At 53.5% G+C, this 27,691-nt stretch overlaps 1 protein-coding gene across 2 annotated transcripts in view; it reads left to right on the forward strand.

Annotated features, from left to right (window-relative positions):
* HK1 (hexokinase 1) overlaps positions 1 to 27,691 on the forward strand; it is a 78,404-nt gene that overhangs the window by 48,270 nt on the left and 2,443 nt on the right. For both annotated transcript variants that reach the window (XM_013044273.2, XM_004769544.2), the window contains 14 exons: positions 2,046 to 2,165; positions 5,143 to 5,238; positions 5,847 to 5,946; positions 6,050 to 6,233; positions 11,475 to 11,630; positions 14,363 to 14,596; positions 16,675 to 16,979; positions 18,313 to 18,461; positions 18,771 to 18,890; positions 19,757 to 19,852; positions 21,315 to 21,414; positions 24,199 to 24,382; positions 26,300 to 26,455; positions 27,284 to 27,517. In XM_013044273.2, the coding sequence (XP_012899727.1) occupies positions 2,046 to 2,165; positions 5,143 to 5,238; positions 5,847 to 5,946; positions 6,050 to 6,233; positions 11,475 to 11,630; positions 14,363 to 14,596; positions 16,675 to 16,979; positions 18,313 to 18,461; positions 18,771 to 18,890; positions 19,757 to 19,852; positions 21,315 to 21,414; positions 24,199 to 24,382; positions 26,300 to 26,455; positions 27,284 to 27,517 (2,234 nt within the window). The remainder of the gene's footprint in view (positions 1 to 2,045; positions 2,166 to 5,142; positions 5,239 to 5,846; positions 5,947 to 6,049; positions 6,234 to 11,474; positions 11,631 to 14,362; positions 14,597 to 16,674; positions 16,980 to 18,312; positions 18,462 to 18,770; positions 18,891 to 19,756; positions 19,853 to 21,314; positions 21,415 to 24,198; positions 24,383 to 26,299; positions 26,456 to 27,283; positions 27,518 to 27,691) is intronic.

The following is a 27,691-nucleotide window of genomic DNA, read 5'->3' on the forward strand; positions in this document are numbered from 1 at the left end:
AGAAACTGACTCTCTGGGGTTTTTTAAAATAATGATTGCATCGTTTGGAAAGAAAAAAATCGTGCTTTTTAGACACAAGAAGTTTGAGCCCAGCGAGGCAGACTAGCTTCCCTCCCTGGTCGGTCACAGGCTTAGGTTAGTGTGGTGGTGGCTTCCGGTCTCTTTGAGCAGGCTGGGAGCTCCCGGCTGTGGGCATTTCCTTCTTAACAGAGCGCTGCGGGGTAGCTGTGTTTGGCTTGGATCTGGAAGCGCTACAGCGCCTCATCCGTGGGAATCCGTTTCTGCAGCCTGCCGTCTCCCTGTTTCTTCCTGCCTGGGCCTTCCTTCCACCCTCCTCCTGCCCTGGGGGCCATCTCTTGGGAGGGTCACAGCAGGGCATGGGGCTTGTGAGAGCAGATGACCTGGGGCTCGCTGACGGACTTAGTAATGGCTTTATGTGACTTAGAAATGTAGGTCGCTGGAGACTTAGCCGGGCTCCTCCAGGGAAGGTGGTCATGTGTCTCTTCATTCAGAGTCACCGGCTGCAGCCACAGTCTGAGTAATGGTGATTCAGGGACAGAGGCTCTTAAATCAAAATTGGCGGGTTTTCCATTACCCCCACAGGAAATTCAGACTGTAGAGCTGGGTCAGAAACTTCTGAGGAAAGTTGGGGATAGGAACGATGACTTCCGGCCCCCTCTTGAGAGGATATCCCTGCAAGGAAAGCTTTCCGGGAAGAGAGCCTTGTCTGGGAACATGGGCTGGGATTGCTTCCTGTGACCACGTGGTTGGCCCTGCCAACACTGCCTTCTTCTGGCCTTCTGGAAGCTCCGTGACTTTGTCAGTCCCATACATAAAGGAGGTCTAGTGTTACTAGAATTTTTGGAATTTGCACAGACTGAGGTAGATATAAAGATCCAGATCCATGTGAAAAAGACAGGGTTACCTAAACTGGCTTGGTTGCCAAAAGAGCATATATATGCTTTGATTACATTAATAGAGGTATAGAGCCAAGGAAAAGGGAAAGTCTTAGTTGAACTAAGCTCTCCTGTGTTCAGAACACATATGAAACATTATATTCAATTCTGGATACATTTTAGAGATGAGGGGAAGTATTAAGAGAGATCCAAAAAGGTTGCCTTAGAGGTGGTGAGCCTTCCCAGGCAATGGGCCACGGAGAAGGTGAATTTAAATTGAAATCCACTGAATGCAACAAGAATGACTAGTTTACAGGCACACGACAGTGTGGATGTTTCTCCCACACATAATGTGGAGGGAGAGAAGGCGGACACCGAAGAGCGCACCCTCCTTGCATTTATGCGTAGTAGACAGTTGGCAGAGCGAATCCAGAGCGCTAGACCTCACAGTGACCGCTGAGAGCCCCTGTGGGGTTAGGCGGTGGCAGTTACCATCGGGGGTGCGAGGGAGGAGTCTGGGCATTGGCAGAGCTGGGTTTCTCGTCATGGGTGCTGGCAACACAGGCAGGTGGGCTGGGGAGAAGCCAGTGAACGCTGTGCTTTGGCTGTGTGCACTTTTCTGTGCGTGTGTATCCGACTTCAGTAAAAAGTAAAAATAAGACAGTCTGAAGATTGTGAAATCATGCCAGTGGGCTAGAGGCTCTGGAATGGCCCATACCAGGAATTTGCACAGACCGAGGTAGATATAGATAAAGATCCAGATCCAGAGAAGGGACCAGACACCTCGCCACCCCTGGGCTGATAGAGACCCTCTGCTCCACTGTTATGGAGGGCTGGGGGGATTTTCTAGTACTTTAAAATTTCCTCAGCACCCAGTGGCTAGTTCTAATTGAAGGGTTGAATGGCTTCCTGCGCTGTGCCGTCTTGCAGGGAAGTCTCTCTTTAAGGGACTCTCTCTAGCATTCACACCCAGCCTGGCTTTCCCGGTAGGGCTGCGGGGTGCTGTAGGGGTGCTGCAGGGCGCCGCGGGAATGGGCAGCCGTTATGGCCGCGCTCTTTTCTGTGTGTGCAAAGGGAAGTGTTTACATTTTTCCCCCAAATGTGGGCTCCCCTCTCTCCCTCCTTACAGCTCTCTTGTGCTTCCTCCAGCTTTTTGATCATGTGGCTGAGTGCCTGGGAGACTTCATGGAGAAAAAAAAAATCAAGGACAAGAAATTACCTGTGGGATTCACATTTTCCTTCCCTTGTCGGCAGTCCAGAATAGACGAGGTAAGCACACTCTGGGCTTGGTGGGCCCCGGAGGAGCCCCAGAGTGGGAAAGTCAATGAGCCCCCGTTCCCAACTCTTTCTCCCCTTTTGCTCTCCTGGACAGATGGCCCGCCTATCTTGTATTTCTCAAGAAACATTTGTAGGAATTAACGTGAGATCGTGTTACTGTGTTTGTCTTTCAATTACTTAGGGATTTCCATATTTCTGGAGACGGGGTAGGTGTGGACATTTATAAAATCCAAGCAAGTGAAAGAAAAGACAGGTTTGGTGAAAGTGGTGAGAGGCGGGCAAACCTTTTGTCAGGGTTGTGCAATGTGGAGTTTACCTGGAGGCTGTCCCGGGAATGGGGAGTCTGGTCAGGACCCCATGTCTCAGGTGCCCGGGCTGCACCCGAGCAGCTCATGTCCAAAGCTTTGCACATGAGCAGCTCCATCCCCAGAGAAGCCCTTTGTGACCTCCGTCTGGGTCCTCGTGCCCATGGTGTTGTGGGTCATTGTTGATTCATTCACCTGCTCAGCAGGGAGGGACTCAGACAAACCCCAGGGCACCACTGTGCCTCGGATGGCACGCACGGAGACAGAATGAGTAGATGCGACATGAGAGACAGAAAACACACACAGCGACCTGTGAACAAGCCTCTCATAATAGGGACCCTGAGAGTTCATGTTACCGAGGGGCCGTCAGGTACCAGGGTCTCTGTTCGAACGTGCACCCCACAGTGAACATGGTATCTTCAAACACGCCCAGTTTACAGATGAGGACACTGAGGCTGGCAGGGGTCAGGAACCTGCCCAGGATCACCCATCTGGGAAGCAGCAGAGCCCAGACTCACTCTGGGCGGTTTGGCTCCCGGGCCGGTGCTCCTAACCAGTCTGCTTCCCTGCAGGAGAGTAGTGTTGGTGCATATGGCCCCCTCCACGCTTCTGGGCAGCTCCCCTGTGTGTCTTTATTGGTAGGGTAAGCGTCCTGTCTTGGCCACTGCTTCATGCCCTCGGAGCCCTTCTGTCTGTGCCCTTTGTATCATCACATCATGTTGGAGCAGGAGGGGGCTTGAGGGCTTAGTAGGGCAAACCAATCAGTGCCCAGTTGGAAAACCAGACCTCCCAAGGTCACAGGGCTTATTAATGGCAGACCTAGGGCCAGAATCCCAGACATTCCTGTCACCCGTTCCTTCCCCCTCCCCCCATTGAAGACCTCTGGGACACTGCTGTCCCCGTCCCCATTAGGACTGCTTTGGCCTATCCAGACTCTCTGGTGTCTGGCTTGTAACACCTCCAAGGTGTTTGGATCACTTTGGCCTCCATAGTATCTTCTTGAACCTTTCTCAAGGCCTGTTCTTGGTACTAAGTTTTCCTTGGCCTCTAAGAGCAGAGACGTGACAATCACATCCCCCTGGGAAAAGGGGGGCAGAGCTCGACCTAGCTCCGTCGTCAGGGACACTGCCTACGTGCCATCCCCGGATGGCCGGGCTAGGCCCTGGGAGAGGACAGGGAGCAGATGGGGCCCGCCCCACAGAAGCTGCCATCTTCTGGGGAGGAAGGCATTGCAGAAGGGGGAGAGAATATCCTCAGAGGCAGGAGAGCCCCCCAGGGCAGGGAAGATGTGTCTGTTAGAGGGGCTTTGTGAGCAGAGAGGTGAGAGGGGCCCCCCCTCCCAGGCCTTGACCCCCATCCGAGGAGGGCTTCCTAGGCTGGGCTGCACTGCCTGCTGGGAAGCCGGTGAGACTAATTACCCATGGGTGGGGAGGATGCTATGCACACTCTTCAGGGCTGCCTGGAACCTTCTGGATTCTCCAGATCTAAACCAGCTGCCTTATTCCCCAGATGAGCAAAGTGATCCTCAGAGGAATCCAGGGAGCTGCCCACAAGGATGTGGGCAGAGGTGTGAGAATGGGACTGGTCTCCTGACTTGCAACTCCATATTCTTTCCACAACATACTCTCTGAGGCTTTTGCAGGTTGGGGTTGAGGGGAAGAAGACAGGGTCTAGGGGTTTCTGGAATGCCTGGCTTAGGAGCAGGCTGCTGCTGAACAAAGAGCCACAGAGAACCACATCTCCTAAGCACCGCCCCGTTCTGTGTGGCTTTCACTGTGAGCGGGGGCGGGCTGCGTGTGGGCAAGCACCCACCCCTGTGGCACCTCAGAGGCCCACGGGGCCCGAACCACAGCTCTTTCCTACCCTGCCGCACATGTGGGCATATTTCTCCATTCAGAGAAAAAATAGTTAAGTATAACATTTATTTTTTTCGACTCTTTGATTTAAAAAAATACAAAAGCAATTATATAATGCTATTTATATAGATAATATAAAGATGTAAAGCAAAGACTAAAATTCCTACCCTTCCCGATTCTCAAGTGAGTGACCATTGGCTGTCTAGTCTTGTTGATAAGTCTCCATTAATACACAAACAGAGATGGGGCCTATTGGACCCATTAGTGGAGTTGCTGCTTACAAATGGGGGTTAAATTCCAAAGTTAGGGAAGAGGCACAAGTCATATGCGCTGGGTATTATCCTTATGTCTCTAGCACCTGGCTCTAGAAGTTCAGTAGCCAAGAATTCTCCTGACATTTTGTTTCTCTTCCCCATTTGGCTCTGCCTGTCTTCCCTCCGGGCTCTGGGAGCTGGGCTCTGGCTTGCCAGCATGGAGGGGGATCAGGTAGTAACAGGATTTCTCTTGTTCTCTTTTTACTTGAAGTCTGGCTGTGTAATCGACATCCAGGCAGATTTGCACGCTGGATTCTAGCCTGAGCCGCACGGTTTCTTTCCGTGGCATCCCCCAGAGAGATCCGTCCTGCCAGTGGGTGGACAGGAGACGGGACGGAGTCTGGCTCTGTGGTTACCCGCTGTGATCTGGAGGGAGCCGCCTGTCCTCTCTGGGCCTCTGCTTTCTCACGGCCCTTGAGCGGCCTCCTCAGGGACCTGGGGCTTCTGCAGGACTCCCAGCCCTCATCCAACCCCCACCGGCTCTCCTTCGCAGGGCATCCTGATCACCTGGACAAAGAAATTTAAAGCGAGCGGTGTGGAGGGAATGGATGTGGTGAAGCTGCTTAACAAAGCCATCAAGAAGCGCGGGGTAACTCTTCTCTGGGCCACCTGTCCCGGCTGTGTGGAGGTGGGGCGGTGTGGGGAGGAGGCTGGGGTCTGGAACAGACCAGGCCCTTCCTGGGGGCAGTTGGGCATGGCCGGAGGCATCACGCTAGGTGTCCTGAAGGCAGATGAACAGGGAGAGTCCACAGCCCGGAAGGTCAGGGTGGTTCAAAGTGGGGTTCCCAGAAGCGCTGCATGGAGTTCCTGAACCCCATGAGGGGCGGGAGCTGCCTCCTCCTGACTGGGGTGCTGGGCTGTGTGGAGGCAGCTGACACATGCGGGGGTCGCCTGTGTGGCTGGAACAAGGGCCGTCAGCACGGGGCTGTAGTGCGTGGTTTGCGGAGGGCTATGCCTCTGCTCGGAAGAGAGTCTTAATCCGGGTAATGAAGGTGACCGTGCGGTTTCTGTGCTGGAACCACTGCACTCTCATCCGGTTGGTCTGGGGGCCAGCAGTCAGGAGCAGCGGTACACCCCATTGCAGGAGCAGTGCTGGCTCCAAACACGGGGGCTCACTGGCCGTGCCCTCTTGGAAACATCAGTGATCTCTGCTCCCATGTGAGAGTGGACAGAGACAGCCCCATTCTGTGTCCCCAGGACTACGACGCCAACATTGTGGCCGTGGTGAATGATACAGTAGGGACCATGATGACCTGTGGCTATGATGACCAGCAGTGTGAAGTTGGCCTCATCATCGGTAACGTCACCCCTTTCCTCATGCCCTCCCTCAGCCGGGGTTTCCAGAAGGCACAGGCAGCCCGCTCTCGCAGCTCCTGAGCTGGTTCCTCTTTCTTTCCAAGGCACTGGCACCAATGCCTGCTACATGGAGGAACTGAGGCACATCGACCTGGTGGAAGGCGACGAGGGGAGGATGTGCATCAACACGGAGTGGGGAGCCTTTGGGGACGACGGGTCTCTGGAGGACATCCGTACCGAGTTCGACCGGGAGATCGACCGTGGCTCTCTCAACCCCGGGAAGCAGCTGTGAGTCCCACCTTTTCTGCCCCGTTGTGTGCGTGACCTTGGGGATACTTAGCCAGAGTTAGGGGCTGAGATGAGGGGGGCGGAAAGGCAGGTGATCACAAAGCTGAAGCCCATCAAATCTGCACAATCTTTCATTCCTTTGGCTAGCTACGCGGTTGTAGCAGCTGCAGCTTTAAAAAGCATGTTTTGAATGATTTTCTCTTTGTTGAATTACGCTGTAATTGTGTCCTGGTAAAAAGTTCTGAAGATGAAGAGCACAGAAGTGTTAGTATAGAACTAGGGTTTCAAAACCCTCGTGCACCCTGGAGTCACTCGCACTGCTGCCCCGGGGGAAGTGAGGCCCTGTGGCAGGCAGGGCAGCTGCCGACCAGGGGAGTGAGCGTCCTGAGCGCCTTGCGCTGGGTTCCAAGGGTACTGAGGACCCCCTTCCTGTCCCGTACTTAGAGCTAGTTGGGGAGGCGTGTCCCACGTTTGAACATCTGTCCTGCAGAGGAGTGGGGGCTAACCTTTGGAGTCATACAGAGCTTAGGAAGCCCAGAGCATGGAGAAACTTCCCCCATGTTACGTATGGGCAGACGGGTCAGTGTTGGTAACAAACATCAGACATACTGGGCCGGTTCCTTTTGGCCTTGGAGAGCTCCCGGCTGCAGAGGTGTGAGTGATGTTATTCAAGGCGGTGTGGGCATTTGTTGATTTGAGCTATTTGGTTCCTGCAGTGCGTGCTCCTATTTCTCTGTGATGCCGGCGGGCTGCTGGCTCTCTCTGCCGGCCCTGCCAGCTGCCTCGCCCTGGGATCAGGTGCTGTCAGCATGCTGACTCTCTTGGCTATGGGTCCTTATCCCGTGCCAGAGAGACATGGGAGTTCGTTTGTCATTTTTGAAGCCCATCCCCCCAAAATCTCCGCACCCCGGGCTGGATGAGGGGGCTTTCCACCCGAGCTAATGGCATCATGTAAATGGCCAGCCGCCCTCCACCGGGAATGGCGGTGGCAAGTAACCTGGGTTTGTTAGAGAATGCCAAGTTCTTAGACCCAGTTTGAACATCTACTTTGTATCCAGAGACTGGGGTACCAGCTTGGGATAAAGGATGCCAGTGTTAAAGCTCTGATAGCCAAAGGTGTTTTCTCCCCCAATCTGTTCATCTACTCATCCGTTCACGGGAGAGCTGCGGCTTTACTCGATGGCCCTGCTGTCTCAGGGACCTCTGGGGGATATTCTGTAATATGTACATATGCAGCGTGTTACATCTCTAAAACCCTCTCGCTTCCACATTTGCAAGCATACGTGACCCCAGGGGTTTCAGATAAGACATTATGTAGCTGTAGTGTCCGTCATGCCCTTAATCAGAAGGGCAGGGGACTGCTGCCTTCTCAGTGGAGCAGGGCAGTTACCTGGGATAACTGACAGATATGACCCAGGCCCATCTGTCCTGGCTCCAGTGGGGGGATCCCCTGTGGCTTGGGTGGAAACCTGGATTTCGCTGCCATCCGTTTTGAATTATTTCTGAATTTTTCTAAGGGGCTGAACTATAGCCCTTGGCTGAATGGTGAACTGGGCTCACAGTTGCCTTGCAATAAGCATTTCTGGAATGATGGCTGGATGGATGCGTGGATGGATAGTGGATACGGAGGGGGGATGGGGATGGACAGATGAAGGATGGGGGTGGGGGGAGATGGGTGGATGGTTGAACGGATGGATGGAGGGTGGAGGGGCGTGGCTAGATGGCTAGCAGATGGGTGGGTCAATAAACAGTGAATGGGTGTAAGAGTGAAGGGTGTATGTATGTTTCCCTGTGAACCGAGCCCCAAAGGTCAGCTCTTGTTAAGAAAAAGCTGAAGAAGGGACAACGCCTTGAGTTACATCATGTATTCCTGGAAATAGGCTACTGGTCAGAGAGTTTTTTGCCAAAAAAATTTCTGCTCTTTTCTTAGGTTCCTTGTCTAAGTTTTTGGGGATTCCCTGTGTTGTCGTCTTTGCAATGCCGAGTTCTTCAGAGCCATCTTGTCCTTCTTGTCAGGGAGGGGTGTTAGCTCCATTTGACTGGTGGGAAAATTAAGGCCCTGGGATAGGACAAGCTGCCCCAGGAGTCCTAGTTGAGCTTTGATCTGGTTTGGGCTTAGGGTTTTCTGCCCCATTTGAAAATTTGAGTTTTTAGAGTGAGCTTCTAGAATGTCTAAGAGTCAGCTCTTCTCATTTTCAGACAAACGTTTATCAGGAAGGGTCTGGAGGAGTGATTTTTCATCCCTGATTGCATATCAGAGTTACATAAAGGCCTTTTAAGAACATACTGCTGCCCGGGCACGCCTCACCCTACCTACCTCCCTCCTAGTTCTGACTCTCACTGCGCCTGGGCTGGGGCTGTCCTCAGGAGCCAGAGAGTTCCCCAGGTGATTACAGTGTGTAGCCAGGGTTGAAAATGTAGGCATGTGGGATATGCACAAAGGCCAACCCCCAGATGGGCTCTAGACCCCTACACACCCACTCATTCATTTTGTCTGACGTTTACCCTGACAATGTACGGTTGCCGGGAAGGGCATCGGCATGGTAGCTCTGTGGGTCCTGCCTTCCTTGGTGACCTGCTGTTTTCAGGACAGCAGGGGACGGCTCGGAGTAGTCAGCAGCCCCAGCCAGGCCCTGGAGTTAGGCGGTGTCTCTCTAAAAGGGGTCAGACACCCAGCTCCCTCCCTGCTGTCCTTGTATTCTAGGCCTTTGAGATTCTGGTCACATACCTATCTCCTACTCTGGATTTGAGTCCCATCTTCTTTCATTTTTAATTCTCTTTCTCCTCCCCTCCTGTCTCCTTGGGCTTCTTGATCTTCTTTTTCTGTGTCGTGTCTGGACTTTTGAATGCCATTGCCTGGTGTGATTCCTTACTGCATCCTTCAAAAGGCAAGGAGACACTTGCCTCACAAAACAGCACCAGCAATGAGCAGGACGCTTCGACCTGGAGAGTTCTTCCGTCTGAATGGTGGCAAAGTCCATCCCCAGACACCCATGCTTACCATCGCTCTGCCCACTCTGCAGACCTCTGCACACTGCTAGTCCCGCTTAGCATGGCCTCAGACCTGTTCTACCTCTCCGTCCCTGGGCTGCCTGTCCCAGCACACCCTGGCTGCCAGGGGAGCTCTTGATTGGCCGTCAAGTCCTGGCTCCCCTTGTCTGACCATGACCCCCATTCTGCCCCTCCCAGCCTGTCCCCAGGCCCCGTTGGGTCTCAGCCCTGCCTGGGTATGCCAGCGGGCAGGAAGGCCACAGCACCACAGTGTTGCCTGCCAGCCTGTGGTCATCAGCCTCTGACTCCCACCAGGCAGGTCGCCACTTGCTGGGTCCCGGTGGGAAAGGAGCCTGTTGTGTCCATGTGCCTCCAGTGGGCCGAGTGAGGCCCATCAGAGGTGCCTTTTCCTCGTCCTGCTGCTCTGACGGCTTCAAAGGATCTGTGTACATAAAAGACGTCCTATGGGTAAGGGAGATCATTTTGCATGCCTCTGGAGGGCACAGTGAGAAGCAATGGATAGAAGGTGCCAGGAGACTGATCTTAGCTCTTGCTAAGGGGAAGAAGCTTTTCTGTTGTCACATCGCCCCAAGGGGGCCAGCTGCCTAGGGAGGAAGTGAGCTGTTAACAGTGATAGCTCACATTTGATGGCATTTTCCACAAGAGGGGCACGACAGCATGGTGCTGAGAGCCTAGCCTCTGGTGCTTAACTGGGTTCCAAGTATGGATTTGCTACCCCTTGGCTCTGTGACTGGGCAAATGATATGACCTCTCTGGGCCTCAGTTTCCTCATCTGTGAAATGGAGATAGTGACATTGTCCACCTCATGGGACTGTACTGAGCATGGAGCAAGTTAGTACACGTGATGTGCTTAGAAAAGCGTGAGACATTTCTGATGCAGACACGGTAGCACCTCCCCCCCATGAGCCCTGCACGGTGACCTCATCAGCGGGCCCTCCCCTCTCCCCAGTATCCAGGTGAGGAAAGCAGGGAGTAGAGAGCACGGTCAGTGGAGAGCCAGGATGCAGCCCAGACAGTCTGGCTCCTGCCTGCTTTGAGATTCCTGATCGGGACTACACAGAGGCAGTTCCCACAGGTCCTTGGGGTGCTGGCGGAACGGCCGGGCCTCAGAGAGGCGCCGTTCTGCCAGGGATCTCCGACACAACCTTGGCTGGGGCGGTCGTGTCTGGTCCTGTCCGGAGCGGGAACAATGCGGACCGTGTTTCTCTGTGCCCATGTTGGGGTAAAGGGGGGCCAGGTGCTCAGGTCCCAGCAGCACCCAGGCTGGCTCAGGGGGGAGCAGCATGTTCTGCTGTGTCACAGGCAGCTCTGGGGGTGCCAGCTAGGCTCCCTCGGGGGAGAGGCAGGCTCCTGGATGTCAGCCTGCCGCTGTGGTCTGTCCCGGTTGGAGCTCCCTCCTGGCCTCTGCTTCACCAACACATGGGGCCCGAATCTGGCTCGGAGGTGGCACAGAGCCCTGGTCTGTGGTCGCCGCTCTCCTATAGCCTTGGGCTCAAAATGGCTGCTGCGCTTCCAGACCTGCCACCTCCCAGGGAGGCGAGAGAGAGAGAGGATATACTCTGGGACTGGCCTGTGGCTGCCCATGAACTGCTCAGAGCCCTCCTTGGGATTTAGGGTAATGTCAGTGAGGGAGGAGTAGGCTCCCCAAAGCAAATTCATGGTCATTTTGGCTAGAGAAGGAGAACGTGGATGCTGGAGGGGTGGCCAGCGACAGAGGTTCTGTGGGGCGTGGCTGTGTTTCAGCCCCATCAGCTTCCCCCCCGCCCCAAGAAGGCATTTACCCTTTCTGAGCCGGGAAATGGAGAGAATACTTCCAGCCACCTTCTGTCACAGGGCTCGGGGACTTCCCTGCTGGAGTGATGGGCAGGAAGGCCCTTTAAAAAGCATAGTGCAGTGTTTTGTAAGAAAGGATCGTGTTCTGCGTTTCTGGGGCGGCCTCCTCGTCATCCCCAGTCTCAACCTCCGGGCAGCCTTCCCTGCCTGTCCCCCGTGCCCTGCCCTGGCGATGGGTGTGGGGTCTGGAGGAGACGCCCCCTTCTCCACTGCTGTGTCGTGGTCATTTAGTGACACAGGTGTGTGATTTTGCCTGCTGGTGAGCCCGTGAGCATGAGGCAGTGCCTCCTCCTTCTCCCTTCTGCCTCCTGCCTGTCTGTCCTGCACCTCATGAGCCGCCCTGGGAGGACGCTTGTAGGGAGGCCCTGAAAGGTGCCACGTGCTTTTCTCCTGCAGGTTTGAGAAGATGGTCAGTGGCATGTACTTGGGGGAGCTGGTGCGACTGATCCTGGTCAAGATGGCCAAGGAGAGCCTCTTATTTGAAGGGCGGATCACCCCGGAGCTGCTCACCAGGGGGAAGTTCAGGACCAGTGATGTGTCAGCCATTGAGAAGTAGGTGCTGCCCCTCGGGCTTTTCTCTTTCCCTTCACTCCACCCCGCACCCCTGCCCACCTACACATGTGAGGGCTGGTGATTAGAGGCCAGGAAACTGAGATTCCACTGGGGAACAAGGAGTTCACTGAGCCTGGGCCCTGGGCTTAGAAGCCCCCTGGGACATGTGAGGACCTTCTCCAGACTCTGCTTTAGAGAACCCTGGTGACCTCAAGATAATTGGGTGTTCCCTGAAGAAAGGGTTCTGTGGCTAATAGGATTGGGAAATAACTGCATATTTATTCTCCATTGAGAGATCTGTAGTATTCATTACCATATTAAAGAAAACAGTTCATTTTGGTTGACTTATAATTTCCCAAAATCCTTTTTTTCTTTTTTTTTTTTTTGAGTGGGGGGACACAAAACGAGAGCACGTATGTGAACGGGGGTGGGGGGAACGAGAGAGAGAATCCCACACAGCCAAGCAGGGTCCATGCACAGTGTGAAGCCTGACTTGAGGGTCGATCCCACCACCCTGAGATCATGATCTGAGCAGAAATCAAGAGTTGGACACTTAACCGACAGAACCACCCAGGTGCCCCACTTTCCCAAGCCTCTCTGGTGCCTGAAACACCCTTCCCACTGCCCACCTCCCATTCTCTCACCTCTTAACAGCCCGATGTGTTCCCTGGCACAAGTTTGATAAATGTGGTTAGCAGCTGAGACGGGGCCGATAGGGAGGACCGAGACCAGCCAGCCACCTGCCTGCGCTCTTTCTGCCGCACCGTGAGAAACCCAGGCGTCTCTGCCCCAGCTGTGACTTGTGGGCCTGAACCCAGAGAGGGAAGAGGGTGAACTTGATCCTAGGGCAGCCTGATGTGGTTGGGCGCCTCCAGGTCTGAAGGACTGGTGTCTTGGGGCTGGCCTCCGTGGGCCACCAGGCTCGGTTCCCGGTTCGGAGACAGGTAGCCGTGCAAGGCGCTCTGCTGAAAGATAGGGCTGGTCCGGTGCTAGAGACGTCCATTCATCTCCACATGAGGCTGTCGTTCCCACTGCCCTGCTGAGTGCCAGAGACATCAAGCTGGTGGCTTCCTAGTTCTGGCTCCTGGGGGCATATGCAGGTCAGTGGGCTGCAGTCAGAGGAGGCAGCTGTGGAAGTTGGAAGGGGTTTATGTGGACTTACTCTTCTCTCACATCCCCGGGCATTTACCCTCGGATCACTCTCCCCCAGGAGCTCTTGGGGCAGAGCGACTGTCGGTAGGACGCTAGGTTCCGAGCTTCTGGCCTTCTCTCTGCTCGAGCCCCCCAGTTAGCTACTGGGAAGGTAGGGGGCAGGAGGCCCATGGCGGGTCTTCAGAGCCATTGACAGTCAGGAAATGCTTGCCTTCCCTTTGGCCTCTTCTGGTGTTGGCTCTTTGGTTACCAAGAAACAAAAGCCCACTTGAACTAGTGCAAGAAGACAGGTAGACTGCCGTAAATGTATCTCAACAGAACCTGAGTGTCCCACCAAGGCAGACGTTCAAAGCATTTTCTTTAAAATCTGCAGTAAGATGGTGTCACCCATTTTTATTTAGCATTGTTCTGAAGTCTTAGCCAGTGGAAAGAAAGAAAGAAAAAAAAGGAAGGAAGGAAGGAAAGAAAGAAATTAAAGGCATAAGAATTAAAAAAAAAAAAAAAGGAAGTAAAATTATCATTATTTGGATGTTAATTGTCTGTGTGGGACACCAGAAATACCTTGACAAGTGAATAGAATAACAAGAGGTTAGGGAGTTCACTGGAGATAAGGTACAAAAGTCAAACTGCATTTCTATATATTGGCAATAGTTAAAATATGCATGTGTTTAAATAAGCCTTTTATTTTAAAATATTTGTAGACTTAGAGGAAAATTGCAAAGATGGTACAGAGTGTTCCTGGGTATTGCTGACTCCGTTTTCCCTAAACATCTGACATTACTGTGGTACATGAAGGTGAAAAAAAAGGGAGCATACATATATGTATATATGTTGATATATGCCATCTATACCATACCGTCTATAATAGTAACAAAATCCTAAAGTACCTCAGAATGAATCTAACAAAAGACGCACAGAACGGGTATGCAGAAAATTCAAATTTGACTGGAAAACCTCAAGGAAAGGGGTGTCCGCATCCCAGGACGACTCCCAGACAGACCTCAAGAGCAGATTTGCCCGTGTCTCCGGAGCACCGAGCTCTCGGGCGAAGGTGGCCACGTCTCACCTCTACTTTTCTCTATGGCCCTGGCATGTCATGTCCCAGCCCAGCACAGTTTTTTCTCTTATTACCTGATATTTCTTTTTTTTTTTTTTATTTATTTATTTTTTTTTTTATTTGTTAGAGAGAGAGAGAGATACAGAGCACAAGCACAGGCAGACAGAGTGGCAGGCTAGAGGCAGAGGGAGAAGCAGGCTCCCTGCTGAGCAAGGCAGGCTCCCTGCTGAGCAAGGAGCCCGATGTGGGACTCCATCCCAGGACGCTGGGATCATGACCTGAGCCGAAGGCAGCCGCTTAACCAACTGAGCCACCCAGGCGTCCCGTTACCTGATATTTCTTATGGAGGAGACTCCTTCATGTGTTCTTCTCAGGCATTTGACAGTCTTAATCCCATACCCCCCCACCCCCCCTCCCCCACACATGGCGAATGTATTTCCCCTTCCCAGGACTCTGGACCCTCAGTGCTTTGTGCTCCCCAATGGGATCCTTAACTCACGGTTATTGGCCTCTAACCTCACAGGAATAAGGAAGGCCTCCACAATGCCAAAGAAATCCTGACCCGCCTGGGAGTGGAGCCATCTGACGACGACTGTATTTCAGTCCAGCACGTGTGTACCATTGTCTCATTTCGCTCCGCCAACCTGGTGGCTGCAACGCTGGGCGCCATCTTGAACCGCCTTCGAGATAACAAGGGCACACCCAGGCTGCGGACCACGGTTGGTGTCGACGGGTCTCTTTACAAGACGCACCCACAGTGAGTCTGCCCTTTGCTACCATTGGCACTCAGTGCCCATCTGGGCCGAAGACTTCCTCCAAAGGTCAGACTTTTGCACCCAGTGAAGGTTTTTGGCACACAAGACAATTGTAGTTCTGGGCAGAAAGATCAGAATTGCCCACTTGAGAAGTACCCAACCCTCAGTCAGTTCTCCTGGTGTTGCATCTGTACTGTCCTTTCCCCATCACTTCTTCCGTCGTGTTAGAGACATCTGTGCTGCCGGGAACACTGGGTGGAATGTGTCTGTATCTTAAGTTCTCTTGCTTATCCATTTTGTGTCAGAGACCTTCATCCTCATTGTAGCTTGCTTGGGTCATGTTGCAGTGCCCACATTCTTGTTTTGGAAGCTCCTGTGGAAGGCCCCCCAGCCCTCAGAGATACCTTTTGAAAATAGGCAGCTTGTAGACCTTTGCATGTGAGAGCTGGTCCCTGTTGGTGATGAGGGGCTGCCTTCTTGTATACCAAACCCCTTAGCTGCAGAAGCCTTCTGTGGTACCGAGAACACGGCTGGTCCAGTTTTCGAAAGCTAAAGATGAAATTCCGAGTCTTTGTGTGCCATTAACAATAGCTGCCCATGATATGATTGTTTTGCACAAGATCTCAGATGTTTTGGCACTCTGTGTGCGAGGTGCATGTGACGTGGTCTTGTGGGCTCTTCACAGCCAGTTCTAAACACAGTTACACGAATGTGGACTTAAATGGAAACCGTTCTGGTACTGAGCAGCTAGGGCGTGAGCTCGTTACATGTCCTTATCTGTTAGGTTTATAATTTTCTCTCTCTGTATTTTTAAAGTATTTGTAATTTTTTAAAAAGATTTTATTTATTTATTCAAGAGAAGGAATGAGCACAAGAAGGGGGCAGAGGCAAAGGGAGAGGGAGAAGCAGGCTCCCCAAAGAGCAAGGAGCTTGATGCAGGGCTCGATCCCAGGATCCTGGGATCATAACCTGAGCCAAAGGCAGACGCTTAAAGACTGAACCACCCAGGTGCTCCAGTAACTGTAAAAATTTTGATAATGAAACCAGCTATCTTTTTGAGGGATAGGTGGTTTCTTGGCAAATGTTTGGATAAGAAAGGGATTTGCAACATCACTTTAAACATTTTTTTAAATTGTGGTGAAATATACACTATGGAATTTACTGTCATAACCAGTTTTGAGTATACAGTTCAGTAGTCTCAAGCCCGTGCACACTGTTGTGCAACCAGTCACCACCAACGCCTCCCCAGCTCTTCATCTCCAATGTCACGAGTACAACTAGTGACTTTGATCAGATGTGTTCTCTTTCAGAAACCACAGGTGTTTGGTATAGAAACTTGAGACAGTTCAAAAAATGACAGAGATTAGAAGGGATTTTTTTCATCCTACCCCTGGCATTGGTCAGTGTTAATATTTTGGGGTTCTGGTTTCCCTGTTTCCTTTGGCAAGCAGCCTTCCACACTTAAAACAGACCATAAACTTTGGGGAGCTTCTGTGTCTCACTGAGTCCTTAAGTTCTCTTCTGGCCGATAAAGAATGTCTTGACTCTTGAGGGCGGAAGGAGAGGGCAAGTGAAAATAGAAAACAAGAGTGGTTATTCGCAGAGCCAGTAACCAATCGAATAAGCAACTGATGAACTCACTTAGTTCCCATCACCCACTATCCTCCAGATCCTGTCAGTCCTCATGGACTCCAAGGTTAAGTCTCGGGCCCAGGGTCACCTAATGCAGGTGGCAGAGCTTGTCCTTGTCTTCCGATCTGTCTGACTTCCAAACACCGGGCTCTGGACCTCTGTGTTGTCAGCTCCATCTCGTGATGGAGGACAGAACCCTTTGTGGACCCCGAGTTTTCTGTATTTGATACTCGCGTCTTAATGTGTGTGACTGTGGGCCCTTCCATTTTTCCTTTTTACTTCTCTGCATCTGCCAGCTTTTCTCCAAAGCACATGTATGACTTGGGTGCTGAGAACATCAAGTCTAGAACATGGAATTCAGATGTGGGAGAAGAAAGGGGAACCAGAGCTCCTTGACCGATGGCTCAGTCTAACGGTTGTGGCCTGCTTCCTCTCCCCCGGCCCCCAGGTATTCCCGGCGGTTCCACAAGACCCTGCGGCGCTTGGTGCCTGACTCCGATGTGCGCTTCCTCCTCTCGGAGAGCGGCAGTGGCAAGGGGGCCGCCATGGTCACCGCGGTGGCCTACCGCCTGGCCGAGCAGCACCGGCAGATCGAGGAGACCCTGGCCCACTTCCGCCTCACCAAGGACATGCTGCTGGAGGTGAAGAAGAGAATGCGGGCGGAGATGGATATGGGCCTAAGGAAGCAGACGCACGACAAGGCGGTGGTCAAGATGCTGCCCTCCTTTGTCCGGAGCACTCCAGATGGGACCGGTGAGGGCCTCTGCCGCGGCCGACGCACCCCTCCTGCTTCTCCCATCAGGGGCCAAGCAGGGCTGCAGGGAAGTCGCGGATGCATATATTTTTGGCAGGAACTAGAAACGCAACCCTCTGCTTTCCGTTTTTCCCACTGGTTGGCCCCGTGTGTGAGTCAGGGCACTTGACCTGCCCTGGATCCGGCCTCCCAGGCAAGCACCATCTCTCAAACCACAGTCCCGCTCAGAATCAGAAGGTGTTCTTCCAGCAGTGAGCCTGGGCCGGTCCCGCAACGCTGGGATGGCCGTGGGTCCTCTCCCAAATATATTCACTGGCAGAAGGATAGATGCCCCGTGCACCCTTCCTAGCTCCTGACATGGTGTGCGGCGGGGCAAATGGGTCCGGGGCTCCAGACAGGTGGGAGAACAGAATCCAGCCCTTACAGCTGACCTTGCTGAGCGCTCTGGGGACTCGAGGGGCTTCTTGGGTGGGCCTGGAAGTCAGATGTGTGGTGGGAATTAGGTTCCCATGGGTAAGTGACTTACAACTGTGTTACACCCTTGCATTCAAAACCACCCTCAAGCCTAGTGACCTCAAACGGCAACCACGTCTTACTGCTCCTCTGCGCCAGGCCCAGAGGGTCTCTGCTGGACACATTTGTGCGTCTGCACTCGCTGGGTCAGCCCGGAGGCCTTGCTCACGCGCCCAGCCGTCAGCACTCAGCGAGGGTGCAGTCTTGGCCTTGGCTGTGAGTCCCATTCTCCAGGGGCCGCCGGGCTCGTCCACATGGCAGCATCAGGACCCATGAAGGAGAGGAGGGACTTTTAAGGCTCTCGGAGGCCTGGGCTGGAACTGGCTCAGCTTTGCCTCTGCCACACTCTGTCGGCCAGAGCGAGTCATAGGGCTGGGCTGGAGCCAAGGGGAGGAGAAACCGACTCCATCTTCCGATGGGAAGAACTGCAGAGTCACGTTGCAGAGGAAAAGTACAGGGAAGAGAATGACTGTGCACATTTTTACAAATACTCTACACATTGATATAAACTGCCAGTTTTTTTTGTGAGTTTCCCTAAAACTGGCTCACTGTTGCCACGCTTTTTAGGAACCCCAGAGAAGTTTGTTTGTTTATCGGGACCATTGGTTCATCCGTGGGTTTTCAGTCCCTGCAGTGAGGCTCGAAGGTCGTGGCGGTCAGAGTGTTCGTGCCCACCCTCCCTGAGCCCGAGTATGTGCTGGAGGGAACAGAAGCTGAAGCTTCCCCCCTGTATTTAATACGGGGGCTCGAGTCTTGGGGCTACTGGCTGCCACAAGGTGCTTAGCTGTTTTTGATGTTGTTTATGTTCTTGACTAACAGAGCACGGTGATTTTTTGGCTCTTGATCTTGGAGGAACAAATTTCCGTGTCCTCCTGGTGAAAATCCGCAGTGGGAAGAAGAGAACGGTGGAAATGCACAACAAGATCTATGCCATTCCCATTGAAATCATGCAGGGCACCGGGGAAGAGGTGAGACAGTCTGGCTTTGATGCCACGATGGCCCACGTGTGTCATGGTGTGCGGCGGAGGACACTGAACAGTGTCCTCCGCGGTCCGCCCCCAATCTGCCTTGGGGTGCATGTGGCTCTGCTGTCGTGTCCTTGTGGCCTGCAAGCACTGGGCACCTTCAGCAACACTGCGGAGTTCCCAAGGGTGCGCTCGCTCTGCATGTGTCGGGGCACCTGTGTGCGTGCGTGTGTGCGTGGAAATGTGCCCTGGCGTGCGTGCCCTGAAGCATGAAGCCAGAGAGCATGGGTTATCCCTTCTTTTCTCCTGCAGCTGTTTGACCACATTGTCTCCTGCATCTCGGACTTCTTGGACTACATGGGGATCAAAGGCCCCAGAATGCCGCTGGGCTTCACCTTCTCGTTCCCCTGCAAGCAGACGAGCCTGGATGCGGTAAGTCTCTTTCCTGCAGGTGCCGGATGGTGCTGGCCTCGAGGCTTCCCCCAGCCTCACCCTTCCCTTTGGTGTCGGGAATGGTTCCCACGTCACAGTGGGTTAATCCGGCTTTCTGTCATGCCCTCCGCTTCATTTTAAGACCCTTCTCTATTGATTTTGTATCATTTGCCACACCCACCTCTTCCGGGACACAAGACGGAGGCTGTCAGGCTGGAGGAGCCACGGGTGCCTCCTTGGGTCACAGGTTGGGGTGTGGCCAGGGAGGGAGCCTCTGGAGCGGCATGAGCTCATGTGGAACCTTGGGATTTAAGGCAAACGTTAGGCAGTGCTAGGGAGGCGGGGTTGGGCCACTTCTGGAAGCCAGTTAATCAACTCACCGTGCTGACTTAGGGGTTTTTCCTCTGAAGCATTTTCACATCTCAGCAGCTAGGTCCATATAAACTTGTGTTTTCTGCAGTTTTTAAAGCTCCGCATTGTTTAAGGAGTTCATCCTCACTGACACCTTTGGTCATTGTAGTCGAGGACATACCTAGCAAATGTAGAACTTTGTTCAAACTGAAAGTTCGCTTTAGGCAGTAACAGTGTTCCTAAAAGTTTGTATTCTCCACTGACGTTGTTCAAAGACTGTTCTTTAGGGGAACTAGATGGTTATACCAGGGGGTATCTACGTCTCGGTTTCTCCATCTGTGAAATGGGCATTGTGGACCAGCTGGCCACGGGGATCATTAGGAGGGGGTAGGCCTGTGGAGGGCCCCTTCTTTGGGCCTCAGATGCTCTAACCTCATCTCTCTGGGAGTGAAATGTTATGTTCTGCCCAGAAGGGCTGATGCCACAGGACTCTCCTGGTGCCTTTCCTCTTTCAGGGAATCTTGATCACCTGGACGAAGGGTTTTAAGGCAACTGACTGCGTGGGGCATGATGTAGCCACGTTACTAAGGGAAGCGATAAAAAGGAGAGAGGTAACTATTAAAAAGATATTTTTTAAAATTTTCACTGTTGGGGGGGGTTATAAAAATTGTCCTTGCTGGGTCGTAAAGAATTCAGACAATACGGAAGCGTGTGTGACCTGGGCAAGCAGATTCCCTAAACTGTCAGCAGGTAAACAGGAGGTGAATGGTTTTATGTTGTTAAAGGATGGTTTAAGAAAGGTAAAATCATGACTCTCTGACAGCTTGAAGAAGAAAAAAGCAGCCCCTGGTGACTGGGCCCAGTCAGCCTTGGTGGCTGGGCTCCTGGTGAACATGGAGTATGACTCCATAACTGATGGAATTAGACAGGAAGGAGAGGAGGCAGTACTCATGTCTGCACTGAGCACGCACTCAGACAGTGGCCCTGTTTCTGGACAGCCTCCAGGCCTGGGCAAGCCCCGCTCCGAGCCCTCCCGGAAACCACCAGCCCAGGCTCAAATCCTGGAGTGGGTGCTTTCTAACCTGTTCCGAGATGCCCATAAGCTGTGTCACCCTCGTGGCACCTGGTCCCTGTGCCCGGCTCTGTTTGACTGTAGGTGTATTTCTGATGGTCTTTGGCTGGAGGACATTGAAAAAATATAAAATGGAAAATTCCAGAAATGTTGTTTGATTTATCAATGAGGGAATTAGTTAAAAAAAAAAAAAAGTCCGAATGGCTGTAGTTCAAAAGAGTAATCAAATGCACCAGCCATGGGGAAGGCTGATGTGAATGGGTTTTTGAAAGAGGGATGGGTTGCACCCAGCAGAGTACGTAAGACAGCTTCCATCCCATCACAAAAAAACCTGGTGACCTTCTTTGGCCCACATCAGCGCTGTCCCCGTTAGCATTCTTGACCCTAGTTCTGTGCAGAGACCGACCCATGTACACACATCTTGTAGCAGGAACCCTACCGTACGCACACTATTACACCTTGCTTATTTCCCTTAATGTGAGGAAGGCATCTTGTCCTGTCATCACACAGAGACCAACGTCCTTTCCTGTGGCCACACAGCAGCGTGGTGGTTGCTGGAACCATGTCTTACACAGGTTCGCACATAGCCCCTTCTGATCTAGATTTCTGGTCCGTGCAAGCCATGCAGTCAGTATCTTTGTGTACCTGCATGGCTGTTTCCGAAGGACGGGTTCTGAGGAATGGATATTGGTGTTCTGTTTTGCCTTCTGGAAGGCTCTAACACTCTGAACTCCCGAGAGAGCGCTGCTCGGCCACAGTCTCTCTTTTCTCCATTCAGTGGTTCCCTCCAGGCTGCCTCTGTGGCACTCGGCAGCATCTGTGAAATGGGTGGAATGCTTCCTCTCTTTAACTCTCCAGTGTCCGATTCATCATTAATAGCAGGTGTTTAGTTAGTGAAGGAATATTTAGTCACCTCTTAAAGACTGGTGAGGAAGCTGTTTCAGTTGAGGCACCACGAAGCACTATCCCTCCCCTAAAGCCGTGTCCCTTTCTTTCCAAAGGAATTTGACCTGGACGTGGTGGCTGTGGTCAATGACACGGTGGGCACCATGATGACCTGTGCTTATGAGGAGCCTACCTGCGAGGTTGGACTCATCGTAGGTGGGTGTCCTGGAAAGTCTGTCGCTTTGGGCCAGGGAAGGCTGGGTTTTTCTGTTCTGTGGGGCCATAAGCCAGCAGCTCAGTCCTCTGTGGGAGACACTCTATCTGTCCCTTTTGTCCTCTTACTGCCTCCAGAGTTTGGAACAAGGTTGCAGAGCTGTCAGGGGACTTTGTCCTCCCAACACTCAACCCCAAGGCTCGCGACCAGATAGCCAGAATGGAGCTGTCCTGGAACAAGGCCCCAGATGGCTCACAGGGCTTGGGTGGACAGGGTGGGAGTACCTGGGGCTGGCCTGGCCACCAGGGCAACCACTGGGCCTATAGGGAAGGCCACCCGGCAGGAGTTGAGGGGTGAGAGCCCATGACTGGGAAGGCAACAGAGCCCTCCCTCTCCCCTGACTGTGGGCAAGGGCCAGAGAGTGGTCTCGGCACCGTTTTGCTTCTAGCAGCCACTGTCCCGTGAGCAATCCCAGCCACTTGGGTGGGCCACAGAGAGGTTGGCTCTGGGGGAACCCTTATAGTCCAGACATAGGAGGGGTCTGGACTCGAGAGCACGTCATATCGGAAGCATATCAGTTCGGGCTGTGAGAAGACCATTTGTCCCACTGAGTCTGCTCCTGGTGTCCAAATGTTGGGTGAAGGCCCTATTTCTTGGCCAACCTCTATAGGCCCTACCTGGTCAAGGAGGGCCAGCAGGCTGCTGGGCAGACCCTTTGCTAAATGTCTGGGAGATGGGGAGAAGGCCCCTGAAGGCTGCCTTCCTGGTGCTCGGGAGACCTTTTCATTTGTAAAACCATTTTGGCTCCTGAGGAAATTCTGAAAACTGGGGAGCAGCTGCAGGTGTAAGGTTTTGGGGGCCTGACTCTGGGGCTGTTTGGTTCCTTCCTTCCTTTTGCTAAGCTTTCTTCGCCCACCCCTCCCAGCACCTCAGCTTCTGAACGGGCTTAGGTGTGACACGCAGATCCAGAGTGACACAGCACATTATTCCCCACGCCAGGCTGGGCCTGGCCTTCCTGCTCAGTTCAGGGCTGCCTGATGAGCCGTTCCTGGCAGCGGGTGAGAGGGAGCGGGTGGGGTGGAGCTTGTCCCAGCCCCGCCCCCTCCCCTGCCACGTTCACACCCACTTCCTCTTCCCTCCGCCCATCCATCCCTTTGCTTCTGACGCCCATTGGCAAGAAATATGATTTATATGTTTCGGCTTTCTGGGCACCCCTCGCCATTTCTGGGGCGGCTCTTCTCTTTCACACTTTAGGGTGAAAGGGAGCTGAGAGAACAAAAACCCCAAACAATCCAGTGACCACAGGGAGAAGCGTTGGTGAATTCTACATACCTTTCTTTAAAGGGAACGAAAACAACCCAAGCCCTTTTGGTCCAGCTAGTGGGGACTGCCTTGTGTCCCCCAAGGGGGCTGAAAGTCTATCTGTATCCCATCGAGGCCGGGTTGGTGGTGCTCTGGGGCCTGGTTACAGGGAGTGGGGACCTGCTGGAATTTCTGTTAGAAATGCAGAGTCCCAGGCCCCGCCCCCCACCTTCCACTTTAGAATCTGCATCTTATTAAGCTTCCCAGGTGACCGAGGTGCAGATCCAAATATGGGGGGCAAGCATTCCATGGTTGGTTGGTTGGTTTTACATTTTCTAGTCCCTTCACAGAGATAAGGCCCAGGACCCCGGAGATGGGGATGTCGTGGTGACGGAAACTGCCGAGAACCGTTTCAGACACTTCCTCTCAGTTTCCGGACTCGGCTCCTCGGGGATGAGAGCAGCAGACCGTTGGTGGTCCCACCGCAGTCCTTGCGGGCCCACAGACTAGGCAGTTCAGGGACGGAGAGCAGAGGCTCCTGGGTCCCTGGGAACTGTATGTCAGACTTGGTGTGTGCACCCAGACGCAGGTCCCTTTTCTCAGGAGCATCCTCAGGTTTTCAAGGAGGGCTGTGACATCAGACTGGCAAGGTACTGCCACCTTGAGAAAGGTGCCATGCACGTGCTGGGATACTGTGGTTCCCTGAGCCAGCTGTGAGCTTCAGTCTGAAGCACGTGGGGGAGGGGACCGGGCCGGCGCAGTCCATGACCATTCAATCCGTGAGGATGAGCGGACATCCATGGTGTGACATGATGTGACAGCCCCAGTGTATTTATTTTATAGATATGTGTGTGTGTATGCAGTTGTGTGTACGTGTGTGCACGTGTGGAGAGAAATATTCTTCCAATCTGAATACTGCCTAAACTTTTGCCATTGAAGACCTTGTTCTTTCTTTTTTTTTCCTTTTTTTTTTTTTTTTAAGATTTTATTTATTCATTTGACAGAGAGAGCACAAGTAGGCAAAGTGGCAGGCGGGGTGGGGGTTGGGGGAAACAGGCTCCCTGCTGAGCAGAGAGCCTCGTGCAGGGCTCGATCCCAGGACCCTGAGATCATGACCTGAGCCAAAAGCAGAGGCTTAACCCACTTAACCCACTGAGCCACTCAGGCACCCTGAAGACCTTGTTCTTTGTTGTCACACTGTCTTCTGTTAAAATAAACAGAGCTCTGCCTAGGCAGGTAAACCCATGAGGGCCTTGATTTTGACGTCCTGGTTTCAAGTAAGTGAATCAGATGCTCTCTGGGTAGTTTAACTCTGACTCTCTTTCTATTTCGAGCTTTTCCTGGAAAACAGTAGGAAAGCAAAGCTGTTGCTTTATTTGTCGCAAGAATGTACCCCCCTCTCCCTGGAGTCCCGGGCCCCAGGCCCTCCCAGAGACCCCAGGTCCAGGGACCACGGCCGGTCACTGCCCCCTTGTGTGTTGCAGGGACCGGCAGCAATGCCTGTTACATGGAAGAAATGAAGAACGTCGAGATGCTGGAGGGGAATGAAGGGCGCATGTGTATCAACATGGAGTGGGGTGCCTTTGGGGACAACGGGTGTCTGGATGACATCAGAACAGTCTATGACAGGCTGGTAGACGAGTATTCTCTGAACGCTGGGAAGCAAAGGTAACTCTGCTTGGTGGCAGGGGACACATGGGGGGCCAGGACGGTGAGGGTGGAAGGCTGTGGTCTGCCTGTTGAAATAGAAGAAGCTTCTAGTAGAAGTGGAGTTTCGATATAGGCTTAGAGACTAGTCCCTCAGTTTCCCTCCTGGCCTTTGTTTTTGGCTCAAGGAGAGCAGAGAACCAGGAGGATGCCTCCCCCACCCCCGCACCGTGGTACATGGTACACATGGGCCCAGGTGGGTGTCCTGGCCAGGTGCTGCCTCTGCCCAGGAGTCTGCCCAGAGGACAGGGTGGCAGCAGCCACACCGCTTCCCTCAGTGACTGTGTTCATTCTGGAACATTCTGGTCTTTCCATTGCTCTATGTTTCTTCCCCATCAGATTAATAGAAGCCTCTTGGTCAGCAGGTTTTTGTTTTGTTTGGCGGAAGTAAAATGCACTTGACCTGCAGTTGTCAGAGGGCACAGTGTGTTAGGATGTGGCCAGTGGGGGCTTCTGTTCATTGTCCCCCAGCCCCCTGCATCGCCTCTTGGCAGTTTGGAGCCTGGGTCCGATGCCCTGCCTGAGATACATGTCTATCCTCCCTACGGACAGACCAAGGACTCCTTATCTGAGGCTCCCAGGCCTCAGGCCATCCTCTGCTGTCGCCCGGATGGGTTGGTCCGAGCTGTGTCCCCAGGAGCAGGAAGAAGCACTGGGGCGGGGGGTGGGGGAGGAGGGCGGGCAGCACCTCCCAAATGAGACTTGTCCCCCAGCCACTCTCAAGATCTTTGCCTTTTCCGGATACAGCCATGCTGTTATTTACTCAGTGGTTTTCTTTAAGTCAGCTTCTATTTTTTACTTAAATTTAAGGAAGGAGAACGAGGGGGAATCCAAGATTATTGTAAACAGATGATAATCGTAAAATGAACAATGCAAAGACGAGCGTCACTCGATTCCAGCTCCTGTTTCCCACCGTAGGCTCTAAACAAGGATCCCCTGGGTCGGCAGGGCGGTGGCAGGCGGTAGAGGGGTCAGAGCCCCATCAGTAGAGGGGTCAGAGCCCCATCGGCACCACACTGAGCTGGTGTCCTTGATGGTGTGAGGAGGACAGGAGGGGAACTGATGATGATAGCACCATCTTATGGTTGGTTTTCCTTTGGAGCCCCTGAAATCCTCTGTAGGGCCCCGTGGACTCTTCCCAGCTTGGGGTCACTGGGACTTGAGCACACGAGGGCAGGAGACAGAAGCCCCAGGAACAGGTTGCCCTCAGGAGCATGGCAGCCGCCTCAACCCTCCAGCCTGGGTGGCTTCCTCCCTATGCTGAGGGCTTGACCAGCGCTCTGGGCTTTTTCAAAACCTTCCAGAAATTTAATGGGAACTTTCCCCTCATTGTCTTCTTGTCCCTTTAAGACTCAGACCAGCTGTTTGCTTATTCTGCAGATAATTTATTGAGCACTTGACTGAGAGCCTAGGACTGCATCTGTGCTAGACCCTGGGCCCCAAAGCTGAGCGGGACACGGGTTCTGGCCTCTCGGGTCTTCTGCGGCAGGGCCAAGAGAGGCAGTGTCCCTGTGTGCCTTGTGACGGGAAGGGAGGATGTATGGGAGCCTGAGAGGGGCAGATAGAACCCGGTCGGGGGGCGGGGTGGGGGGGGACAGGCCTCTTGGAGGAGAGTTTGGAGCGGAGAGCCGGAGTGGGGTTCTGCCAGACAGAGGCAGGAGGGAGATAGTTCAGCAGTTAGACAGGAGCCCTGGTGATTTCGGTTCCGAGCCTGGGGAGGGTTGAGGCCCCCTCAGCCCTTCCTGGCCTCCCTCTGCCTCCGCTGAGCACAGGGCTGGGTGTGTGTGCTGGTGATGCTCCCGGAGCGGCAGGAAAGCACCCGAGGCTGCTGGAAGACCAGAGGCGGTCCCTAGACAGCAGCCTCTGCTTGTGTTTCAGGTACGAGAAGATGATTAGCGGTATGTACCTGGGGGAGATTGTCCGCAACATCCTGATTGACTTCACCAAGAAGGGCTTCCTCTTCCGAGGGCAGATCTCTGAGACACTCAAGACCCGGGGCATCTTTCAGACCAAATATCTCTCCCAGATTGAGAGGTGAGCGATGCTGGCGGGGTGTGGGGGGGGCGTCCCCGCTGTTAGAGGTCCACATGGCCTGGCCCAGGGTGGGCGGGGTCGGGGGGTTTGTGATGAGCGTGGAGGCCCCTCACAGTACGTTTTGTCATGTGTGAGGACTTCCTCCTCCCTCTGGAGTAGTATAGACCCTGAGCAGCTACATACTGAAACCATATAATTTTATTATTAACGATTTTCCTTTTCTTCACTCGGAGCATTATGTATGTTTGTTGGAAGTCAGGCGAGTAAGCTGTAGGACTCCGTGTCAGGGTGAAGCTCCTCACAGATACTTGTGTCGAGGGCGCTGAGCCCAGTAGAGCCAAGAGCCACAGGTCTGGTCCCGCCCGCGTTCCTCTGAAAGGCAGCCTGGGACCGGGCCGCTTGCTCACACAGGAAGCGTGCCCCATGGTGGGTCACTTCTGTGTTCTTGTGTGCATAGACCGCCCCCTCCCTGCCTCTGCCCTCGTCCCTGGTGGCCCGTGAGAGCAGGTGCAGGGCGCTCTGCATAAGCAAAAGCCACCTTGGTTCTTAGAATGGTCGTGGAAGCTGCGGTACCTGGCCGGCTCAGTACACAGCTCTTGATCTCAGGGTTGTGAATTTGAGCCCTGTGCTGGGTATAGAGGTCACTTTAAAAAATTAACTTAAAAAATAATTAATAAAACTAAACAAGTAAATGTTTTGGAGGAAGGAAGCCCCCACAGCCCTCCTCATGCTAAGTACAGTGGTTTGCGGCTGGTCCCCTGGTGCGGGCTCCCAGGCCGCTCTGTGGAGCCCTGCGTCATCCAGCCTTCTGGGTTTTGTCCACCGCAGTGACCGATTAGCGCTGCTCCAGGTCCGGGCCATTCTCCAGCAGCTGGGCCTGAACAGCACCTGCGACGACAGTATCCTGGTCAAGACCGTGTGCGGGGTGGTGTCCAAGAGGGCCGCGCAGCTGTGTGGGGCGGGCATGGCTGCCGTGGTGGATAAGATCCGTGAGAACAGAGGGTTGGACCACCTCAACGTGACTGTGGGAGTGGACGGAACACTCTACAAGCTTCACCCGCAGTGAGTGGGGCCTCTGCTTGGGTGGTCAGGGCGTCCTGCGCTGCTGAGGTCCCTTGATGGGTTATGGGCCCCCAGGATGTGAGTCCCCCCGCCCCCCCCACCGGGATAATTCCTCACCAGGACACAGCCGGTTGTCTGGTAGCAGCTGAGGAGTGGCTCCGAAGCTTGTTTTTT

The sequence above is a fragment of the Mustela putorius genome, unplaced genomic scaffold (assembly GCF_011764305.1).
Source record: "Mustela putorius furo isolate JIRA1106 unplaced genomic scaffold, ASM1176430v1.1 tig00000698_pilon_pilon_pilon, whole genome shotgun sequence".
Taxonomy (NCBI): domain Eukaryota; kingdom Metazoa; phylum Chordata; class Mammalia; order Carnivora; family Mustelidae; genus Mustela; species Mustela putorius.